Here is a 25,597-nt window from a genome sequence, read left to right on the forward strand (position 1 = left end):
AAGTTAGTCTGAAGTAACTTAATCTCTCTCTCTGTATATATATATATATATATATATACACACACACACACACACACACACACACACACACACACACATCTAATATATATATACACACATATATGTATATAGAGAGAGAGAGAGAGAGAGAGAGAGAGATATCAAACTTCATTTTATTACAATAAAATGTACATACAAAAATCCCTAGAAAAACCATCAATTTTATACAAACCTAAATTCCCTCAACAAAAGAAAAACCCAGCTCTTCTTCCACTACTTCACAAAGAATCCCATTTAAACACCAAATAGTTTCAAACATTAGAAGATCATGTATTGATTTGACAATAGAAATAAATAAAAATCCTAGATTTTACAAGTTTAGAGAAAACAGCTACTAAACTTTTATTAATATACATGTCAATTGTCTCTTTTCTAGTGACATAAATTGCCATTTTTGCTTGCCCCAACAAAAAATTAATCAACTGAGACTTATAACGCCTACTTAACATACTTAAAAATCACAAATGAATAATTTCATTGTAAACATGACATTGTAAGAATTAAAAAGCATCTCCAGCATATCAAAAAGGGGTTTCAGCCTTTCACAATACATAAATGCATGAAAAAGGATTTCTCTTTGTAAACAAAAAGGGCAACAATCAGTACCGTCACAATTAAACAAAGAGATAAAAACATTTACAGCAATGGCACCATGCAAAATTCTCCATTGCAAATCCTCAGTTTTCTTAGCCAAAGGTGACTTATATAAAGCTCTCCATTCTGGTTTTTCATCAATATTAAGTTGAAGTACATCTCACCAAGGTGTGTCAGATTTATTGTTCAAAAAAGTTTTATTAAAAGCTTTTACACAGTTTTTATATAAACATTTGCCAGGTGCAATTTCTGAACCCACAATTATCAAATCTTCACAGTCTAACAGCATACCATTACATTCTCCCATAATTGGACATATACTTAAATTCGGAAAAGGGTCTTTACAATTAAAATTAAAGGACCCCTTTGAATATTGGTCTAACAGTTCTTTTTCCTCTCCAGTGAGGGCCGAGCTCCAAATATCAAGAGCCTTTTGCACAATTCTACAAGAGCGGAGTCTCAAATGTTCAGCAGTTGCGGTCACATTTATGAAATCAGGTCCTGCTATTTGATACAATTGACCGACTGTTGTCACCTCAGCAATTCGCAAAGTTGTTTCTGGTATTGCAAAAGATGTTTCATGTGACAGATCCAGTCGCGAACCGCAGACTAAGGGTTCTTGCAGTAACCAGAAAAGAGAAAGACCAATATTTCCTCTAATTCTGAACAGAGACCAGACTTTAAACAAATTGCGATAAAAAACTGGAGAATCACAGAGTTTTAGTCTTTGAGGATCCAGCCAAAACAAAGCTTTGTCCAGGCCTAAACCTTCAATGTTCCGGAGAATTGCACAGGAAACACTCACCCAACTTGACTCCATAGGAAACAATAAAAGTCTTTGTAAATACTGAAGGCGAAAAGCAGCCGTTCTGCTCTGCAAATGTATTAGTCCAAGTCCTCCTCCTCCTTTTGACAGGTACAACACACTTTTCTGTATCCAATGCAACTTATCCCAGAAAAAGTAAATTAAAATTGACTGGATTTTTGCTAATACATCGGCTGGAGGGTCTATACAGATTAACTGTGCCACAGTGCAGAGGCTACTAAGTTATTAACAATCAAGATACGACCCTTATAGGACATTTTTGGGAGTAAATACTTCCACTTATCCAGTCGTCCTTTAACTTTCTCAACAATGCCTTCAAAATTCTTTTTAGCAAAATTATAATTTCCCAATAACACTCCTAAATATTTAAAACCATCTCTAGTCCACTTCAGACCATCAGGAAGCCTTGGTTACCCTTTTAACCATTTTCCAACTAAAAAGGCTTCACTCTTTTTCCAATTCACTTTGGCAGAAGAAAGAAAATTAAAAGCTTCCAAAATCTTTAACAATACACTGACATCACTGGTTCCACTGATTAAAAACGATCACATCATCAGCATAAGCTGATAACTTAAAACTGTGACCGCAATTGGGTATATGTAATCCACACACATCGGATCTTATTTTATTTAACAAGGGTTCTAATGCTAGGGAATACAACCTTGTCTGACACTCCTATATACTCTAAAAGGAGAGCATAAGTCACCATTCATTTTTAAAACATTCTCAATTTCACTATAAAAGGTTTTTATCATTGAAATAAAATCAGAATCAAAACCAAAGGCTTTCATAACGCTCCATAACTATAAATGCTCGACTCTATCAAAAGCCTTCTCTTTATCAATCGATATTAGCCCAAAATCTAAATCAAAAAGTTTACCACCATCTAGAATATCTCTAATAAAAGAAATATTATCAGAAATTCTCCTGCCTGGCACACAATAAGATTGATCAGGATGAATCACGTGTTCCATAGCTTTACCTAATCTAAATGCAAGAGCTTTAGAGAGCAATTGCACAACAGGCTTACAGGCCTCCAGTTACCAATCTGATTAAGATCACCTTTTTTTGGTAACAACGTTATAACTGCCCTTCGGCAGCTACGTGGCAAAAGTTAATTTTTTAGACTCTCGTTAAAAATTGCTACTAATTCTGGGCTTACCTCTGACCAAAAGGCTTTATAAAATTCAACCGTTATTCCATCTATTCCGGGTGCTTTACCATTTTCCATAATCTTCAATGCCTCTTCCATTTCTTCTAAACTTAATATTTTACTAATTTCATTATTAACATCATCAGCTATCTGTGGTAAATAAAAAAAGAAAACAAGATAATCATCTTTTACTTCTAAAATTTCACTTTTATATAAATCCTTATAAAACTGTACAGCTCTTTTCCTGATATCTACAGGACTAGTCAATAAAACTCAGTTTTCAGATCGCAAGGCATGGATAAGTTTTTTCTGGCCATTCTTTTTCTCCAGATTGAATTTTTTTTTGAAGGAGCGTCCATGAACTCAACACTTTGATACCGAGATCTAATTATAGCACCTTGTGTAGTCAAACCCAACAACTCAGCTAATAAATTCTTTTTCTTCTTAACATTTTCCATGACATTGCCTTCTTTCGTAAATATTGGAACATCTTGTAATTTCATCAACTCTTCTTCCAGGACACTTAATTGACTCTTTAATTTCCTTTGTGGCATTTTGCGTATACTGCTGACTTAATTGCTTAATTTGCACCTTTACAAAATCCCACCAATGACAAAAAAGTAGATTTCATAATCTTAACATTCATCCAAAATTCTTTAAAAACTTCTCTAAAAAAGGAATCACACAACAAACTATTATTGAAATGCCAATATGCACTTTTTGCCTTTATATAATTATTTGTCATAACACACTTGATCAAACTGTGGTCAGAAAAACATACTGGAGTTATCATGCACTCTCTAAACATGCTTAACTGATGTTTAAAAATATAAAATCTATCAAGCCTTGCCAAAGATTTTTGATTATCATGAGCATGAGCCCAAGTATATTGTCTCTGTGTGCCATGAAAATTCCTCCAGACATCAATAATGCTATTCGATTTCATTAGTTGAAATAACCTCCTCCTTGATTGCATGTGAGGTTCGACATGATTCCTATCCATACTACTTTCAGTACAATTAAAATCTCCTCCTAGTATTAAAAAATCAGTTACATTCACTCAAAACTTTATCCAAAGTGTTTAAAAAAATCATTCTATCTAAAGCATTAGTTGGGGCATAAACACAAACAAATACAAAAGAGCTGTTTTCAAAAAACGCATTGATCTTCAACAATCTTCCTTTAATAACTTCTTCAACATTGTAAGAATGTGGAATATAATTCCTTGAAAATAACACGGCAACACCACCACTTAACGAGGTATAATGACTTAAAATTGACAAACCATTACATTCTCTAATCCAATCTGCAGTATTTTCTACATCACTGAGTTTCTTGCAGAAACAACACATCAATATTCTTATATTTCATCAATTCAAATGCTTGAACTCTCTTCCTAATGTCTCTCGCTCCATTTATATTTAAGAAGCAAAGCTTATTTCCCCCATAGAAAATAAAGGAGAAAAGCAAAAGAGACAAAGAAAAGAAAAAAGATGAACCAAACTACCCATTTTAGCGGTTTTCTTTAAATTCCTCTGACTTTAACTTCGTAAGAATTTTCTTCAAAAGGTACACCTCCTGGTCAGTGAAACAACTTTCACTTCTGAACGTCAGACATAATGCAGTTCATTGAAAAAATAATCTTCTATTTTCACCTTCCTCAGATTCTTCGTTGTTTTCAAAAAGACTTAATGTCATCAACAGTGTAAATTCGACTGGGAAAACCACCCAGAGGCAGACTAGCACTGAAACATCGCTTTCACTATCCGTGTCCGTCTGACTTAAACCAAAACCATCTTTTCTTTTACCTTGTTTATGACCTTCCACCAACTTCCTTTTTTGTGGAGTTTTAAAACATCCATCATCACTCAACACTGGAACCTCAACCTCAGGATTTTCTTCTTCAATTACCATTTCCTCCTTTTCACCATTACTATTGTCTGACTCACCTAATTCTTCCTCTATCTGTTCTACTCCAGAGGAGATTCTAACTTCTTCATTCTCACTTGCAGCAATTTCATCTTTTCCAATTTCTTCTGAACTTTCCATCGGATTTTCCGGAGCAACACGTGCCATACTTGGACCCTGCATTTCAGCAGCAACCGCTGCAACATCATTTTGCACATTTTCAGTGACAACAATCAATCCATTCCTATCATTTCCTTTCTTTGGACACGCACGGCTGAGATGACCATTTTCTCCACAACCATAACATTTCATTACATTTGTCGTGGCATAAATGGCATAATTAACATCATCATGACGGAAATTAAGAGTCAGATCAAGTTCATCAACGCTATCCTTCAGAACCATGTATGTAAAACGTCTGAAAGACATTACATGTTTTAACTGAGGAGACTTAACTCCAATCAGAATCATCTTTAAGGGAGAAAATCAATTTTCCATACCTAGAAAGCATTCCGTCTCATTCTTGATAAACGGTGGTACATTAGATAACGTTACCTTCTTAGGAGTAGAAAGAGGGAGCACTGAAATATATATGCCATCAATCTCAATACCACTCTCTGTTAGCAAGTTTAACTCAACCGTCCTAACAAACAAAACGACAGCATTATTCATCCATGACGCCGATAGAAGATTTTCATTACCAAATACTGCACCTACCGCTAAAGCGCACTGCTCTACACTCGCAGTAGTATCCACTTTTATTCCATGACGCCTCGTTAGAAAATCTAAACTTCTCGCACTTGGAATCGCCATGCTCCCAGTACACAGACTGGGAGTGTAAATCCTCAAAAAAACAACTTCCCTCTCACTACTATTACCAAAAGACACAACGCAACTACTAACTAAATTACCAAGGATAGAAAAGGAGGAAAAAAAGTAATAAATCACTCGTACCTCGCACTTCAATCAAACACTCTCCACACTCAACCGACGCATGCGCACTGCACACAGACAGAGAGAGAGAGAGAGAGAGAATATTAAGCTACTTCAGACCTACTTGTTTCTTGCTGGTTCTTCTTGTACTATCAACCTACAGCCTGCATTCACAGCTGTGTTCATATTCAGTATAAGAGTTTTTCAGTGTAATTTGCATTTACGTGAGTGTGTGTGGCTGAGAGGGCTATTACCGTGTGAGTGCGCTACCAATCTGTGTGCGGATGGCCTCCCACTGCTCCTTGCTCTGCCACGACAGACCCGTGTGCTCTACTTTGGCCTGCCTCTCAGGAGCCTGCCTGTCTGGGGCAGAGGGCCGACTGCTCAACTTCAGCGCCAACGTGTCCTTCCTTTTCACCCTGCTGGCCAGAGCACCTGCAGCGAGCAAACACACATGCGCACAAGCATGCAGTCAGAAGTTCTGGCTCTCTTTTATATGGACAGATGTCTGAGTATACAATAAAAAAACAAAAAAAAAACACTGAAATTAATATAGACAGCAGAAGGCACTTTCTAACACAAATGTATTTAATACGAAATGTATAAATGCCATTTAAAATTTTATATTTAATCAAAAACTAATAAAAAAATAATACAAATGACAAAAATATTAAGCAGTACAACTGTTTTCAACATTGATCATTTTGAGAAATGTTTCTTGAGCACCAGAACACCACATTACAATAATTTCTAAAGGATCATGTGACACTGAAGACTGGAGTAATGGCTACTGAATATTTCACAGGAATACATTTCAAATATATTCAAAGAGATAGTTAATTAGTTAAAGTTGTATTGATTTTCACAATATTAATGTTTTTATTGTATTTTTGATCAAATAAATGCATTAGTCAGCACACGTAATATATAGTAATAAAAGCTATTCACATACTTGGTGGGCTGTCGTCATCCTCGTCTTCATCCGATTCATCGTCCTTGTACAGCACGGGCCCGTCCGAGTCGCTCTCCTCTGGCTGTTGATCTTCCTCATCTTCCTCCTCCTCGCTGCTGTTGTTTCCTTCAGGGATGATGCTGATGCTCAGATCCCCCACCAGGCACCTGCGGCTACGAGGCTCAAGTTCTGGCTGGGACTGAGGGGATGGGAGGTGATCAGGTGGAGGTTCCTCATCGTCGTCGTCATCGTCCTCTTCCTCCTCCTCATCATCGGAGTAGTCATCTTCATCCCTGCATAAAAAAAATCTATTTCATACAGGATCTATATGCATGTAAAATGTACTGTTTTTGCAACTTTTTAAACTGTTAGAGACAGAAAAGACGCTTTTATTTTTATTTCTTTTGAGAAAAATGTCATCAGAGCCACATAACGCAGGAGAGATTTGAACCAGCATCTCCCAAATGTTTATGGATGTTTTTTTTATTCATATCAAGAGGCAGCAATAGCATAAAAAGGAAGTCCAGAAAAATAAGTTAATATTTCTAAAAGTTAATAAAAATAATAAATAATTAATGTTAATAAAATGAATGTTATAAAACTAGATTTGACTCACATGATGTTTTGGCAATAGAAATTCTAGGGACCACAAGGAAAAATTATATGATATCATGACCCCTATTATATGTAATGTATTTTAAACTACTCAGAGAAAATAATATAAGTAATTGTAAGTGTCTCTATATACAGTAGGTTTAGTAAAATAAGCTTGCTTTGTAATTTTTTAATAAATTATTGTTGCTGTTGCTTGTGAAACAGTTTACATTTACATTACAGGCCCAATTTTATATTTATATTCCTCTTATATATACACACAAAAAAAAGATAAAACTACAAGCTTAAAGAGAAGGACGTGCTAAAATTTGGCTTCAGCAGTCGAGGATGACGCAATGTAATATTTTCAAGTTATATTTATTATACAAAGATGATCTGTTAATACATATAAAAAATACATAACAATTAATACATATTTACAAAATAGAGTGAATTTTCATTTCATGCCTACTTGAACGTTTAAAGTGCTTTTTTCTTTGTTTTGTTGTGTAGCAACAAAACAATATTTAAAAATATATTTTTTTATTTATAATTGCATTTTTTGATTGACGGCTCTATTAATAAGTAAAGAAATTGCCCAGATTTCACTCACAGTTTGAGAGGCTGGATGGTGACTGGCAGTGGGCGGCTGCCCTGGTACTCCGGTGGCGTCTCAAACAGAAGTGAGTGGGCACGCTGGGAGCCATCTGGGTGTGGGAGAGCAGGTCCTGGGCTACTGAGCGCCCTCTGGATCATGATGTGTAAAGGAACAGGGGCTTGACGGGCTGGCGGATCCTCCGGAGGGCTGGGAGGGTCAAAGTGGACAGGAAGTGGCTGGGGCAGGGGGTAGGGGTAGGAGTGTTGGTGGAGGAGATGATGGGTGTGGGCCCGTGGTGGGGAAGGGGGGATGTGTGTAGGGAGAGGTGGGGATGGGGGAGGCGGGGGCAGCTGGTAGCCCCCGGGGATGTTGGCCCTCATGTCCTCGGACAGAATGGAGGGAAGGGAGGAAATGGTCAGCGGGGAGTCCTCTGCATTGCGTTTGGTTACAGGCGTGGTTCTTTTTGGGGGCATAGGGGGCGAGGGCTTGGCCGGTACTAAGTTGACACCTCCTTGTGTGAGTTCAGCTGTAGTATTAGATGCACAAAAACATTGTAAATGCAAGTAACAATTTTCAAACATATTTCTTTAAAAAATTACTATAAAATTACTCAACAGAATTAAATGAACAGTTCACCTAAAAATTATAACTCCGTCATCATTTACTCATCCTTTATGCCATTCCAAACCAGTATGTCTTTTTTGTCTGAAAGATTTTTTTTTTTTTTTAAGAAACTTGTCAATAAAATTGAGTTGACCCAGTTCACAAAACCGGTCAAAATAATTCCGTCTCAACTCCTTGACTCATTAATTCAGCTCCCAGGAGCAGTATTGTTATTTTTAACAAACTATTAAAATCATTTACCTTAACTAAATTAAGCTAAAACAAAGCAAGTGTAAATATTAGATGGAAAACGTAAATTACATTTTGAAATGTTGCCTAGATAAAAAAAATAAAATAAATAAAAGTTAAATTATTCAACTGAACTGTAAATCAAAACTAAATAGAAGTAAAAACTAAAATGAAAACTAAATATATATATATAAAAATATATCTAAATAAAAAGCCCCCTGTCCCACCTAAAAAATTCTAAATATCATAAAATATTATAATATATAAATGATACTAAAATAACACTGCATATGAGAACATCAGGGAAAGATGCCTTACATTTTCGTCTGTTATATGATTTTAGAAGTCATATGGACTACAATTATGATGCTTTTAAAGTGCTTTTGTATAATTTTTGAAGTCTGAAAACTCAAATGTAACTGAATTGTAAAAAGCATTCAGAACAGAAAAAAAACAATCCTTTTGTGTTTCATAGAATACGTAAAAATCATACAGTTTTGGAATGACATGAAGGGATGAGTAAATAAAAGTAAAGTAAAGTAAAGTTGTGACGTATTGTCAAGTATGGTGACCCATACTCGAAATTGGTGCTCTGCGTTTAACCCATCCAAGTGCACACACACAGCAGTGAGTAGTGAACAAATGCACACACACACACACACCGTGAACACACACCCAGAGCAGTGGGCAGCCATGCTGCAGCGCCCGGGGAGCAGTTGGGGGTTCGGTGCCTTGCTCAAGGGCACCTCAGTCGTGGTATTGAGGGTGGAGAGAGCGCTGTACATTCACTCCCCCCACCTACAATCCCTGCCGGCCGGGGACTCGAACCCGCAACCTTTCGATTACGAGTCCGACTCTCTAACCATTAGGCCACGACTTCCCCATGTCGTGACTGAATGACTGAAATTTCATTTTTAATTAATAGAAACTTAATAGAAACCTATTTCAGATTAGTGATATATTAGTAGAATCAAATGGCTCCCATCCCAACTCGTCAATAACGTCACCGAATACCAACTAATTCTTACAGCGCACATTCTAAGTTAGCAAGTTCATTAACAAAAAGCCATGTGACTGCTAAATCAATGCATTCCGAAGTCCGTGTCACATGACTTACAGATGATTGGTTCTACGTTATCTGCCAAAGATATGGTATAAGTATAATGAAGTACAGCGGCCACACATTATTTCTGTGAAGCAAGCATAAATTAAGCTAAACATGCTTTGGATTAGCCTAGCTGCCTCTTTAAAAATCAAATGCATGAATTTCAGCCCTAAATCGAAGCAACTCGTAGGCTTTCAGCATGTGATGAAGTGGACTGGATTCATTCCTCGTTCTATAATCTCTCAGCTGCTTGTGGAGCAACTGTTGCCTGGAGTAGCTTATCCAAACATATGCTAGCATCTGCTTTGGCATGATGGGGCATTTCCAGCAGTGGTCGCTAATATCGGCTCAATTCCACAGGGGGTCTTCTAGCCATTTAAACACCTGTTAAATAATGTGCCAACAGCTTTAATGCCCGAAACATGCAGTTTTGCACTTGAGAATGTGAGTGAGAGAGAAAGAGTAGAGCAGAAGCAGCAAGGGGACGTGTTAGTCCCACGCTCAGGTAGTGCGCTAAAGGCATGCTTTGCCAAGTAAGAAAGATGAGGCTAGAGCACACGGCAGCAGATGAAGGACGCAACGCAGCTTTGGCGACAGGCCCAGCCTCGACGTTTACCTGTGCACATGCCTCCTGCCCGCCGGCAGAGGTAGACAGGCAGGGACAGGTAGACGTCATGGTCACCCTCACGCTTCCAACAGGACCAGTAGAGGGGGAAATCACTGCCGTCACCCCCATGAAGGGTGGAGGCTGGCGGGGGACAAAAACACACAGTCCCCGTGCATCAAACAAACACATCTTCACAAAGCAGGGACGACTTATCCCTCTAAATGACTGTAAACATCAGGCCAGTGTGCCTCATGACGGTGACACTACACACAGAAGATTTTTTTTAAAGTCAACGTGAAATCAAAATTGACCCCATTTATTGTTTTAATGCACATGGTCCTGGTCTTATTATGATTTGTTCATCAGGCTAATCTAAAGAAAAAAGAGATCCTGATTTCTAATCAAATTATTACATGAAAAACGTTCTTTTTTTTGGTGACGTCACTTTGGTCTGACTTCACGGTTCCCATAAATGGCTGAGATCATATTCTCAATAGAAACAGGCTTGGACTGGGAAATAGCATTTGTCATGAATTAACAAGAGGACTGGATAACATTAACCAATAGCCAATAGATAGCCATTTGTTTTATACATTCATCAAAATCTTTTGGGCATTTAACAAAATTTGTCTAGTTTTAAATTATATATATTTTTTTGTCATTTTAAATTTTACTTGTTAAAGGGGTCACAAACTGCCTTTTTTATTATTTTGTACTGTTCTCTGAGGGCCAATTATAATATGATCAAGATTTTTACATCAAAAAACCTCTTAATTTAAAAGTAATCGGCTATTTTCTATCCTATTTTGACCCCCCCCTCATCAGAACACTGTTTGAATAGGCGTGGCGGATTGTAGACTCGGAAATAAACGCCCACTGCTATGATTGGCTGAGAGTTGTGCATGTTCAGAGATGGATGCTGCTGTGATTTAAATACTCAAATACTCAGTACATTTCAAACGATCTATAATAACAGACAAAGCAATAGTGATCATGTAATAAAAAGTTATTCACACATGTGTGGTGCCACATTTCTGTCAGACCCAATATTGTCAGCACAGAATTGTCTTTCAGTTTCAATCTTTCTGAAAATCCTGCATCAAATTGTGCTTTGTTTGTAAACAAATCTGCAGTAAAATGAAGTGAACAAAGGACCAGGTCCTTACTGATGCGGTCTGGCACTTCATTAAAAATAAAATTGTTCTGCTCTTTCCTAATACTGGGATCAGGAGGACGGCACTGCAAAGACTGTGTTTTCCACAACTTGTTGTCTTTGGAGCCATCTTTATCATTTGGTTTCTGGGTAGACCTGTGTTTGCCACTCTTGTCATTTACCTACTATGTGCACAATTCAGTGGGAGGGCTAAACAGGCAGTGATGTAGAAGCAGGTATTGATGATCTTCTGCGGAGGCGGTGTTTAGCCACACTATTTGTGGCACATCCCACAACCCTTTTGATTGGCATCAATATAAGCCGTTTCTAGACTAAAGAGAAAGTTTTAAGTTCTGAAACAAAGAATGTTTTTATAGCACAACGACCTTTTATATGTAAAAAAAAGGATAAAGGGAATTTTGATTTCTCAGTTCATGACCCCTTTAAATATTCGGTTTCACTTGGAAATACGACATTATGAAAGCAAAATGGGTTGCAAATGGCAATTCATGTTGACTTTAAATGAATTATGTGAGATAAACAACCAGCTAAAGCCATCAATATGAATACCCATATGATCCAAATGTCAATAGCACCACTATCTTCAGCATGTTAGCTAACTAACAACTCTCATTATACCAACAAAAATGGTATGCCACAGCACTATGCAACCAACCATGTTAGTTACTAACACAAATGGTGTCAGAAAGATCTATGTACAATATCTACTCTTATAATGCAGCAGAGCTACAGTCTGGTGGCTGAGGTTCAACAAAAAGATCTGGACTGTTCCAGTGTACTGTGACTCAGCACATTCTTTATAAGCAGTAAAACAACACACAAGTGAGATGTACAGCTCTGTCTTTCAGAAGCACTGACTGACATGCTCATTGACTGCTTTCCAGATGGACAGCAGGAGGCAGTATGAAGATTTAATGTTTGAGACAATGTTTAGACATTTCAAACCATGAAAAACTTGATGCTTTGAAGTAAAAAAAAAAAAAAAACCTACAGACAAATCACAGCCATGCTGATTTTCAATTCAGCAGGACTGTTGTGTTATACTGCTGTAATATACCATTCCTAAATTAAACAATGTATTGATTAGAATTTCATAGTTTAAGTCAAGCACTAATAAATTACATTCAACATCAGATACTGATATCAGCAGGATGAAATTTTGCATGCGGTTGTAAGGAGCACTTCTCATTTGATTTAACAAGCACGTTTAAATGGACAAAGTCTCATAAATAAGAAAGACTTCCCATTAAATTGGAACAAACATGCCTATTGTTTTTCTGCAATAATCAGGGACAAATGACAAATCCAAGATTACAGCATAAATGAAAACATTGTCTTTAGTAATAACTCAGAATCTCGCAATCAAAGACTATTATCAAGCTGATCAGCTTAAGGGTCAGAACCCCAAAAGAAGAAAAAAATTGGCTCAGCAAGCAAAGAACAGCAGAAATGTATTAAACACATGGCTACGTTCTCATGATGTAGGACATGACACATGTACGTGGATTTAATGCAATTACACTACAAATCACGTTTCTTTTTTGGCACCACTGCATGTCACACATGCTTAGAAAATATATTAAAGAAAAACAGATAAAGAAGTCTTGGTAAAAATGCTCTAACAAACATATAAGCATCAGTGTGGTCTCTTTATGAGATGGTGTAGTGCGTGCCTGTGAGCAGAGGCAGCAGGTTTGCTTTCAATATTAGTCAGAATATTTTAAAAATCCCTCAAACTACACTAATACACAGTTACAAACAGACAGAAACCATTAATACTGCAAATCTTTATGTATTAAAGGATTTCCTTGCTATACACGTTGTCACAGTATCTAACAGCTGAAGTGTGAAAGGATCTGAATATTACTGAAATTCCCATTTTAATTCTAAGCTGCTTTGACTTCCCTTACTGAGTATTTTACTCATTTCCTCATTTTCACCATTACAGGTTTGCCTAAAACAGTTGCACAGCATTTTCAACTAACCAAATGTTTCCACTGCTGATCAGTTGTCCCTGTTTAGAAAAGGGATTTTCTTATATATCATTTATACACTAAAATATTTTAGAATATAAAGACTGTAAATAAATATATAAATAAACATCATAAATCTAAGCATTACATCGTAAGTAGTGATTAAAATATGTAACTTTTAATGCTTAAAGATGAGTCATCTGTGGTGATCTGAAATCTCCTTACCACCCAAATCTACACCCATGCCTGTGCATTTAATAGGGAGAATTAAATATCACAGTTTTATCAGTGAGCTCACGAGGAAGCAAATTAATTGCGTCTATTACAGGGGTCATGTTAACTTTTATGACATATTTGTGACCACTCACCAAACATGGCGGGGTTGTTGCTACGGTTGATTGGCTTGGGTGGAGGAAGAGGGGGCTGTTTGTTGGGCTGGGCTGGGACATTGCCCATAGAGGATGGTGCTGAAGAGGTGGTAAGGGGAGCGCTGCTGGAGGCCTGTGTGTTGGCGCCTGCCGAGGATACGTTTCGTAGTGGTTTTCCAGCCGTGCTGACAGCTGAGGAGGAGGAGGAGTTGGAGGAGGCAGAGGAAGAAGAGAAAGCAGCTGCGGGGTTGTGGACAGGGGTGCGGGGCAAACTGTCAGCACCAGGTTCTGGGGTGGAAGTCATCAGCCATTTGGGAGGCATGACGGACTGCTTGGGGGGCAGAGGCTCCCGCAGTGTGTCCCTCAGAACCTCTGAATTAGGAACATATTGACTGCTGTCAGACTCTGTAAGGGAATACATCATATTCAGAAAAACAAATTAAAACGTTTATTTAGTGTTATGCTTAGTTTGAGCCTCATAATAACTCAAGTTCATCTGAAATTAGTGTTATGTTTAATACTTCTAAGTTTAAATTTCACAGTTGAACTGCTTCAACGAACTGCCTGAAAAATCTGATTCAGTGATTCATTTACATCACAGTGTTGTTATTGTAAACTAAAACCTAAACTATTAAACATAGTATAATAATTTTAGTTTATTAAAAATAAAGTTGGACATTTAAAGATTTAAATACTTAACCTGAAAATTAGTAATGTTGACTCTGCAACTAACTGAAATTAATTGTGTAATCAAAACTAAAAATGAAACAAATAAATTAAAACTGAATACATTTTAAAACAAAAACTAATAAAAATGAAGAACATAAGAAAATAAGGAAAATAAAAAAACTAAAATATAAAAATAAAAGCCAATTAAAAATATGAATAAATACCATAACAGTAAATAAACAATACTCAGAAACACTGTTGCATTAAAACAGTGTTAAATCATCATTAAAACATTCTGACAAACATGTGGCATTTTTAATATATTAAAATTAAAATAAAATAATAAAATAAAATAATAAAAATATATGTATAGGAGATTATGATCCGCACTCACAAAAATGGTTTTCTTTTTACGTTTTATTCTACATTCATCGCTGATGGGAAAATATATATTTTTAGCATTATAAAAATATACGTACACACACACTAGAACACACTTGAAAATCTAGAATCTGAAGGTGCCAAAAAATCTAAATACTGAGAAAATCACCTGTGAAGTTCTCCAAATGAAGTTCTTCGCAATGCATATTACGGAGCAAAAATTCAGTTTTGATATATTAACTGTAGGAAATTTACAAAATATCTTCATGGAACATGATCTTTACTTAACATCCTAATGATTTTTGGCATAAAAGAAAAATCTATAATTTTGATTATTTTATAGCTTCATACTGTATCTGTACTCCTTATATTATACAGTTTTAAGTACTACAAAGGCTGGTTAAAATGTTTGAAAACATTTTTTTTTCAGAGGGTCAAAATGGATACTGAATATCATCAGAAAGCTAAAAACATTTCTATAACTATATATAAGCTGCACTGCTCTAAACATATAGCAACATTTGAATAGTGACTGCATAATTTAAATTAAAACTGTATCATCTGTCCTAGTGGAGGGCCAAATATGTCTCCAAAGGACTAAATAATAATGTTCACTTTGATGAGGATTGAGGTGACTGTGGTTTATTAATTAGGAAAGAACAGGAGAATTCAGCTTAGCTGTGCTCAGTTCCTAAATAAGAACCTTAGCTGGAGCAGAACCCAAGGGAACATAGACGCTCGTCTCACTCCAGTTGGCCCAACAGAAGGTGAGGAAGTGATGGCGGAAGTGTGGAGAACAAAGAAGAGGAAGGCAGAAAGGGAACTAGAGAAAAATGATTACAATTGATCCCACAAACCTCGTCTTCCCCTTGCCTCTTCGACAGACAAGTGGCGAGGAAGAGTTGGCTTCCAGTCCGTTTCGGGGCGAGTCCTGCGCCCATCCTCAGAGGGGGCTTTCATTAGCCCAGGCCTCTTGTCCATTTCAACATGTAGCCTTCCTCCATGTCGGATATCATCTCCCTGCCAGGCCAGATTAGATTTCCAGTCCTCTGTCCCAACAGACCAACCACTTCTCCTGCCTTCATCCTGATTGGAGGACCGGGGGCCCAATGCTCCGCGATGATCCCCGTCAGAAGGGGCACGACCTCTGCGGTCATCAGGCTGTGGCAGCCAGACAGGGTTGACTCTAAATTCGGATTCAGAAGGCGAGTGAATCTGCTCTAGTCCCAGACCTCCACCAACTCCCACAGGTAGAGTGTGACCATTCTTCACATAAGGTGTCTTGTGGCCATGGGCCTCAACTGATTCTGAAAACAAGTGGGAAAAAATTACATATACATTTTTTTTTTAATATAACATTTACATTTTTTTAATCATACGTATCAGTTTTAATGGGTATGTATAAGAGAGAGAGAGAGAGAGGGGGGGAGGGGAGAAAAAGTGGTTTATAGTGTATCAAGAAAAAAAATACAAAAAGCACTATTAACTCATATGACTTCTGTGCTAAATTATATAACGTTTTCTGAAATCACACAATATCTTTGCGTCAGAAAAGTCTTGAAAATACCATTATTTTCTCCTCTGCTATGTGTCTGAAATCTCATTTACATCACTTATTGTGTGTCAAGATGGGTCACACCAGGTGTTACATCAATAATGGCAAATATCATTGGATTATGTGTCTCATGACCAATTTCAATGTGCTAATAGTAAAGAATTGGACCTTAAAATAAACTGTGGCTGAAGAGAGCAGCATAAACATCTTGCTTAATGTCTCCTTTTGTATTATATGGTGGAAATAATGTCATACAAGTTTAGAATTTTCATTGCTTTAATGAAAAATGTCATTACTATGTTTTATTACGTACTAACAGTTTTCCACAGGAATAAAAGGCATTTGAACGTATTGTGAATATACACAAACAAGACGTGCACCGACATGCTTCACCTATTAAGTACTGTATTCACTAAACAAATATTTATGTTTCTCTGGAAGCAACAGCCCAGCAAAAATTCAGAAGGATTAGCATTTTTATTTCTAACAGATCAGGTTTGGAAAACCCTTTCAAATCGGGTTAGAGACTAACGTGGTTTTCTTCAGAAGTTCTACACGAGCCTGTAGCTCTGATTAGCTCTTAAGTACAGGTTGCGTCTCCTCACACGTCTCTCAGAGGTTACACGAGCAGCTCTCAAATAAATAGGCCTCTAAAGCAGTCGGTTCACAGCGCATGACTTTCAAAGCTTTTTGCTGCAGGGCACAATTTGCTCCACTTTCTTGTCTTAAGAAAAACTACATGTCATTTCCTTCCCAAAATATGAAGAGTCAAAAAAAGGTATCAAATTGAAATTTCCACCCTTCATCTGCCTCAAAAACTGCAGAATTTGTCTCAGCTCCCCTGACTGCTACCACATTAACAGAGCCTGATATACAGAGATGATATACAACCTCACTGAGCTGTCTGTCTCTCTCTGCTGGGAAGAGAGACGATGCGCTGAAATTAATGTATGGCACATGTATCAAAATAGCTCTGAGGCACAGAATTCTGATTCAGCTGTAATGTATGCCACACATCTGTAAACTAGGGGAAAACATTCCCAATGTTTATTTTCCTTCTGAGGCCCCAAGTTTTTTTTCTGTTGGTATGTCCAGTATTCTCAAAGACCACAATGAAAGGAATGTAAGAAATACAGTGAGACCACTCAAAAGTTAAAGCAGCAAACCCCCTGCCTGACACACACACATATTTGGTTGTTTCATCAACCATGGATGCTTTTTGTTCTATTATATGGACTTTTAGAAATAGAGTTGGTCATATTCATTTCTCACAGGAGAGGAGTGCCATTTTAATAATTTTTCCTTAAACAACAAATGTCTTTTCCATCTTTTTCAAATTATGCATTCTGTGGTGTAAATAATATTTTTGGAACTTAATGGCAAACTAATTTCTTACAGTAGCCAGCATTTTATGTACCTAAAAACGACAAGTAGATAATAATACAAAAATATATGTAATTGCATGATTTTACCAAAAATTACAGCTTAACTGCAAATAAAAGACAAAAATATTATGGGAAACAATACTGGATTTGTTGGAAACAATATGACAACTGATAAACAGGCATGTGTATAATCAGTATAGAATATGAATATACTGATTTGGTTTATGATTATTATGATTTTTTTTCCCGATCATAATAGTTTTAAATATTTGCAATTATTATTTTGTGATGCATTATTAAAGATTCTGAATGTGGAGAAAAACAAAAACATCTGTAATCACGTAATAAAAATTTATTAAAATGTTTTATTAATAAATAAATCGACCCCTGGGACATAAAATTGCCCATAGTTAAATAAACATCCATATTCTTGGCATGTACACACACAGAGTTTATTTACAGCTAGTTATAAATGCTGTAAAGCAACACTAAGAAAACTTTCTGCATTTTGTAGGGAAAAATAACTATTTAAATAGCTCTATTTAAATTGAAATTCTATTAGTGTTGAACTTCTATTAATTCAACACTAACAGAAAACTTTCTGCATTTTGTAGAAAAAAAAACTATTTGTTTTTAGAAAATAAAGACATCCCCAAACAGAGGTTTTCTTCGTACAAAATATAGTTAAAGGTGCCATAGAATGCATTGATACAATATTTTAAATTGTTCTCTGATATCTACACAGAAGGTATGTGGCTAAGGTAAGGGCAAAACTTCTCCAGAAACTGTTTTACATGTGCATTTACAACCCTAGGATTTCTCCCCAGAATGAAACGGTCTGTTATTGGCTTATGTGGAAGGGTCATGAATATTAATGTTGAGCTCTGCTCTGATTGGCTGTTTCACAGTGCGGCTCATTTCAGTAGCTCACAGGAAGGAAACACAGAGAAAATATATATTTCAATACTTTCTTGCGCAGTTATATCGTTGGGTAATTATACTGTAAATAAAATGCGGGCATCAGGGAGCCGCTATTAATATGCTGGGCATTGAAACTGTTTTTAAATGCACAATTGCTTTTTACTTTCACTTTCGAGATTCGCGATCGCACAAACTTGTCAGTGGTGCTCAGGATCTGTTAATCATTCGCCATCATCGTCAGTCATATTTCCTTACTCTGTTTATATGGTAAGTGAAATCGTATGTACTGTAACAGGCAACCGCTAGCAAGGAGCTAACCATGTCCCTTTAGTAGCTTGCGTTATTTTATTAGAACGCATTACTTGCTTTCCGTGCCTTTCTGTATACAGACACCAACCCATCCCTGCACTTCACATCCTCTGCACAGCCTGGAACATTACATTTATTTCCATTATCTGCCATTTTCGCTGTTGTCCTCACTTGTTTCTTTACGGCTGGCGGCTGGCCTAGAACATGGGCGGGTATATGCAAATGTTGGGGGCGTAACTATTAGTGATCCCGACTGTTACGTAACAGTCGGTGTTATGTTCTGATTCGCCTATGTTTCAGTGGTCTTTTTTATTCACGAGATTTACATAAGGAGGAAACTATGGTGTTTGAGGCTCACGGTATGTCATTTTCATGTACAGAACTCTTATTATTCAACTGTGCCAAGGTAAATACAGTTTTCCATTCTATGGCACCTTTGAGAAAGCACAGACACACACACACTTCTCTCTCCTACCATTGTCAGGAAGCTCTTTGAGCACTCCCTGTTCGATCAGTTCCTGTCTTGGCCTCCTCATCGACATCTGTTTTTCCAAAACTGTGGGGAGAACAAAAACACTATATATAAAAGATAAACTCGCAATGGCACATGGTTGTCTACACCTTAATGGTTTTGAATGCCCTAATTCAGGCTAATTCTGAATTTGAATAATATCCTTTGAATAACTAGACATTTAAAACACATTTGGACATTAATAATAAACCGATATAAGGACAACTGTGTTTACTTTTGTTAAATATTTTAGTACTGTGTTGGGTTAGCATTACATTTCAGATATTATAGAGTCTTCAAGTAAAACAAACTTGGCAAAGGAATTTTGAAATCATCTCATTGTTTAAAACATCTGAGAAAACATACATATCAACAAAGGAAAGAAAACATTAACAAACATTAGGCTGTGATTTAAGGAAAAAAGTCAAGGAAAGGAAAGCTCTTTTCCAACACAAATATGAAAAGAAAATAACAAAGGACCTTCTGAAGTTTCCTTAAACTTCTCGCTGCTTTTCTTCTTCCTCCACTTCCAGGGTTTGAAGATCTTACCCAGGGTAGAGAACTTGCCCTTGCGCTTAGGAGGAGGGGTGCCATCCCCTGCCGTGCCCCCTTCGCTCCCCGTGCCGCTGTGCTGGTGGTCACCTTCATCATCTGGAGAAGAGACAGAGAATCAGTCCCCAGACTGACCCTTCAATCACAGGGCATATCAATGGCTCCGAGAAGCCTTGGGTCAGATGGTTTATGTAACTAAAATTGTGTTGTGCACAGTTTATGAAAGCATAGTATATATAGCTTGCCACATCAGGATGAATTATAATATTGTGCCATCACACAAACATGACAAACATACTGTCCCATATATGCAGCTGCGTCCTGTGCACTGGCTTAAATCCAAAGACATTCTCATCCACAAAATACTTGATACCACAACCCTTCTCCAACCTCAATATCAAAACATACTAAACTGCTGAGCCTCCTTAGAGTCACTATTGTTTTAGACCCCAACGCAGAGTGTTTTCTGGCGGCTCTCGTGACAAGACAAGCAAATCCCCATTGCAGACCTCAATCACATCTCAGCATGGTGAGCTGGCCAGAGGCCACTGCTTCCCCACATTACACACTCACATTCCTATCAGGTCCAGCACTGCCAAGAGACTCACAATCTCACATCTTTGGCCTATCAAGTGGGTGCTGAACGTGGCTTTGAACATTCCGGTTGATGGAGCTGGCTGGGCCTCACTGTACTCTCTTTTATACACTGCTGAAGAAGCTGTGCGTCCCATAAGCACAGTGAGCTACAGTACCAAAAATATTTTCCATTTTGAGAATATCGGCCTATAAAAGTGCCTGTTATGCTGTGCCAATTATAAATCATTGCCTGTACTGAAATACTTTTAAGTGAATTTTTAAAGGATTTATTTACTTCTAGAATCAAAATTCTCTCATAATTTACTCACCCACATGTCATTCAAGATGTTCATGTCTTTCTTCAGTCGGAAAGAAATTAAGGTTTTTGAGGAACACATTCCAGGATTTTTCTCCATATAGTGGACTTCAATGGGAACCAACGGGTTGAAGGTCCAAATTGCATTTTCAGTGCAGCTTCAAAGGCTTATATAATTTTCTACAAAAAATTAATTCTATACTTTAACCACAAATGCTCATTACGTAATCATGCTGGAAAGGTCATATGCGGTTAGTTCATCTGTGTACTCTGGTTCAAAAAGGTAGGGTAGGGCGAAAAACTCAATATTTTCTCCTCCAACTTCAAAATCGACCGACATCATTGTTTTACCTTTTTTTGTAAAGCGCATTTGACTTACTTTGCACATTCACTTTGTAAACACTGGGTCAGTACTTCTGAATTCGTCATTGAGTGACCTTTCCAATGTGACTATGTAATTATGTATATACATTTTTATTATTTTTTTTTTAGAAAACGATCGATCGTTTTGCCAGATAAGACCCTTATTCTTCGGCTGGGATTGTGTAGAGGCCTTTGAAACAGCACTGAAACAGCAATTTGGACCTTCAACCCGCTGGGTTTCATTGAAGTCCACTAAATGGAGAAAAATCCTGGAATGTTTTCCTCAAAAAAACCCCCCTAAAAAACTATTTCTTTTCAACTGAAGAAAGAAAGATATGAAGATCTTGGATGACATGGGGGTGAGTAAATTATCAGGAAAATTTTTTTTGGAAGTGAACTAATCCTTTAATAAATTAATATTTTTACTCAGGATGAGGACGCATTAGATTGATCCAAAGTAAAAGTAAAACCTTTTGAGAATAGGGTCTATTATTTTTTTAGGAGTATATTACAATTGCATATTATTTACTATAGAACGTGTGATATTAATGCAATTTTTCAGACACAATTTCCTAATATTTTCAGGTTTTGCAATAGGAACCCTGTTGTTCTTTCAGTATTATGTTTTTCTATAAAATATGGCATGTTAAATAACACAGATGAAAAAAACCTCAAAGAAAAAAGAATAATCCAAAAACTTTGATCTAGAAACCAGTCATTTTAATTCATTAGATGCCTATAACCATCCTGATCCATTCCTAATCTGTAGAATGTCAAATTTAGTAACCTTCATTTGTAAAGGGCTTTACTGTAGTCTTTGGCACAGTGCAGCTGACATTCAAATATTTGCTAGATCACTACCTTTATACTACTTAATACTTCTCACTTACATTAAAATGAAAGGCATTTTAACAAAGCCCAGAATGCCCCTTGAGACCTACTATGCTGTGTGTAAGATAAGTAAATATAAGCACCCACCACCTGGAACCCACAAATCAACAGGATAAAAAAACCCATTAGAGCATAGAAGGCAAGAGAGGCAACATAAAGACTCATGAAGCTCAACAAACAGGTCCAAATTGCTCCTTAATTATTTAAACACTAATACAGTGTCCCCCATGACTACATATTAGTGTGTGAATGCATCAGTCTACCTGGACTCCAGCTGCCATAGCAACTTGTTTGAAAGCAGCAAGCCATACAAGCGTCCACTTCCTTTCCTGTTTGGCGTCTCCAAATCAAGAAGAACGTGAGGGAAAATGTTGAAGTAGGAGAACGAACGGAAAAGTGATGGTCCTAAAAAACAATACGACTTAAAACAGACCATATATCCAACAGTTCAGATGAAAAACCGAATCTGAGGAACAGGCACAAAAGTGTGAGGACTCTCAGTTCCTTGAGTACATAAGAAGTGTAAAAGCCAGAATGTCTCACAAAGGGAACCACTGGCATGCGAAAAAAGAGCTGCACCCATAGAAATCTAAGAAACACCAGCAGTCGACCACGCATCCATAATCAGGTCCTAAAAGCACAGCCGGCAAAGAGTCCCAACCTTTGGAAAGACAATCAGCGAATGACGCACATCCACCGAGTTCGGTGAGAAAACAGACCAATGTGTTACGCAGATACCATCCAGCTGCATTAAACTTAAGCGTGGGCAGCCTGAGTCAAGATATTAGCCCTTAATGGATCAGACATCACTAATAGCGGCAAGATAAGTGAACTAGTAGGAAACAGATCCGGAAGACAGGGCTCCAAATGATACGTCACGGAGCTAAAGATGTCACTTAAGAGTGCCGGGAGTGAGGCGTTTAAAGAATGAAAGGCTGTGCATTTATGGCAGGGAGAGATTCAGATTGCCTTGGAAAACAGAGGGGGGCGAGGCCTGGGAAACAGAGGGAGGAAACGGCACCCTGATCCTGAAATGGGGAGAGAGAGGGGGGAAGAGAGTAAAAGGTGAAGAGAGTCAAAACGACCCAGCATGAAACGGGAAAACGGACAACGGCAGATAAAACAAACACGACTGCACATCAATAAACGTATGTCGAGTCCATGATAAACAGATGTGCTTTTACTTCAACTTCAATCTCTATTTTATCAGACATACGGATACTAACAGACTGCTGACACATTCATATATGGATATTGTTTTCTTACGATACTGCATTGGGCATTGCATCGATATGCATTATTATAATATTTTTATTTAAACCACCTTTCAAATGTTGGGGGCCAATAATATTTTTTTAAAATGTTTTTGGCAGCCTCTTCTGCTCATGAAGGCTGCATTTATTTAATCAAAAATGCAGTAAAACACTAATACTGATTTCAAAAGAACTGTAATCTCTTTTAATACATTTTAAAATATAATTTATTCCTGCGATAACAAAGCCTAATTACAATATGAAATCATTAAATATGCCGATTAAACAAGAAATATTTCTCAGGCACCAACGTTTTGTGGAACAATATTTTGTGGAAACTATTGCTTTTTTAATAAAATAAAATATGAAGAAATAAAACAAAACAAAACAATAAAACACCACAAAAAAAAAAAAAAAAAAAATACCCAATTCAAATAAAAATAAAATAAAAAATAAAACAAAATATAATATAATAAAACAACATGAAATGCTGGCAATTATTAATTTTTAAAGAAAAAACGGTTATAATCTTGCGCTCTGCTAAAATCTAAAAACAGGTCCAGTCAAAATGTATTGAGGTATGAATCGCTGCATGAGGTAGCTGCCGATACCAGTCCTATAACACCAAATAAAGCTAAATCTGGACACACTCCAGTTCTTCCCACAGAATGATCCCAGTACTCTCGAAAGATGTTTAACTGTTTCTCAAAGGATGTGGCACTGACTGCTTATTCCACTTTAATGAGTTTGGCTTACCCTCTATTGGCCAAGTGATTTGAAGGACCTCTCAGCTACATTACCTAGCCAGACTGAAACAATCAAGCACTTAAGTGAAGTGACATTAAGCAGAACAGCAAGAACTCAAAACCATTTTACACAGCCCCACCGCATCACATAGAGCAAAACAAAATCCAATTGTCTTCCAAAGAGCATCTCACACTGTTCTTGCAAAGTCCTCTGCATTCTGTCAACCACCACAAAACATTTTTTTAACACATCTTATATAAATCCGATCCTTGACTGATTAGTTGATTTGTCATTCAGGTAACCCACCAGCTAGTCGACTGATAACATGCTCAAGCATGAGTGAACGTGTGCATTTGTACATGCAACTCCAGAGCCAAAGGCTTGAGGTGTATATGCTAAGCAGAAGAGAGGAGGAGTGTGAAGGCAGTTGTGTTGTCGGAAATAAGGCCGGCATTCAGCCTGGAGCAGCTTGTTTCATTATGTAACAGTCTGTCTCTGCAGGGAGAAACCACGAAGAGTCAATCACTGCCCTGCCGCTACACACCACCCCCTTATTCATTGCTGTATATGCACAAATAACTACAGTCTCTCATTCCAGACAGCCTTGTTTCTCAGACTTATTTAAAATGTATAGTTCTTCTTAAATCTCTGCTTCAAATGATCAAAAAAGCGTATTAGGAATAACATACACCAAATTGACTAGCCGATGGGCTGCCTGAATCACTAGTTGACTTATCGACTGTAAAAATATCAGATGTGATTCTTAAGGGGCTTTTACATGAGATGTATTCTTGCAATCACAAACAGAGCAAAAAAATTCAAAAACACAAACGCAGCTCAACAAAGGAGCAGATTGCTGGAGTTGTAAAACCTGGACTATTTTTAACTTGAAACGGCATATTAAAAATGTAACACTTGGGACAAGATACTCAAAATACCGCATGAGACATAATACAATGGCCAAAGAAAACGTACTAAATATGTAATCGCAGAGGTCTAGTGTATGGTGGTGCGTTATAGGGCAGAAATAGAAAATACTTCACATTTTCAAGAAGGTTTTACTATGCAAACAGCTATTCTGTCCGTTTTACTGTCTGACAGCTAATAAATAAAACAAATCAATTATACACTAATACATATATATCATTATTATACTGTTAAAATTAAAACAAATATTTAATTATAATTAAACATTTAATATCCATTTTCAAAAAGATTTTACTTTGTTAAAGGGATAGTTCACCCAAAAAATGAAAATTCTGTCATTAATTACTTACCCTCATGTCGTTCCAAACCTGTAAGACCTCGGAACACAAATTAGCAAGGATCCTAACATGATCAAGGTCCAGAAACGTTGCAAGGAGATTGGTAAAAAAATCCATGTGACAATCTGGGGTTCGTATGCACCATGCGGATATGTGGTTTTCATTCAAATAAAAGAGTAAACAATGTAGAAAACGTATCCGTGTGG

At 37.1% G+C, this 25,597-nt stretch overlaps 1 protein-coding gene across 3 annotated transcripts in view; it reads right to left on the minus strand.

The window, feature by feature from the left end:
• LOC306887115 (phosphatase and actin regulator 4B) overlaps positions 1–25,597 on the minus strand; it is a 45,969-nt gene that overhangs the window by 3,115 nt on the left and 17,257 nt on the right. Inside the window, exons 1-9 of one of the 3 annotated variants that reach the window (XM_079444648.1) lie at positions 22,390–22,522; positions 19,909–20,079; positions 19,393–19,473; positions 15,605–16,054; positions 13,698–14,102; positions 10,192–10,323; positions 7,634–8,144; positions 6,427–6,719; positions 5,729–5,909 (exon numbers count right to left, since the gene is read on the minus strand). In XM_079444648.1, coding sequence (XP_079300774.1) covers positions 5,729–5,909; positions 6,427–6,719; positions 7,634–8,144; positions 10,192–10,323; positions 13,698–14,102; positions 15,605–16,054; positions 19,393–19,473; positions 19,909–20,079; positions 22,390–22,435 — 2,270 coding nt within the window. In that variant the 5' untranslated portion in view covers positions 22,436–22,522. Of the gene's footprint in view, positions 1–5,728; positions 5,910–6,426; positions 6,720–7,633; positions 8,145–10,191; positions 10,324–13,697; positions 14,103–15,604; positions 16,055–19,392; positions 19,474–19,908; positions 20,080–22,389; positions 22,523–25,597 lie in introns of those variants that run through there. The other 2 variants (XM_079444649.1, XM_079444650.1) reach the window with 2 other exon arrangements.

Source organism: Barbus barbus, assembly GCF_936440315.1.
Source record: "Barbus barbus genome assembly, chromosome: 21".
In the NCBI taxonomy this organism is placed as follows: domain Eukaryota; kingdom Metazoa; phylum Chordata; class Actinopteri; order Cypriniformes; family Cyprinidae; genus Barbus; species Barbus barbus.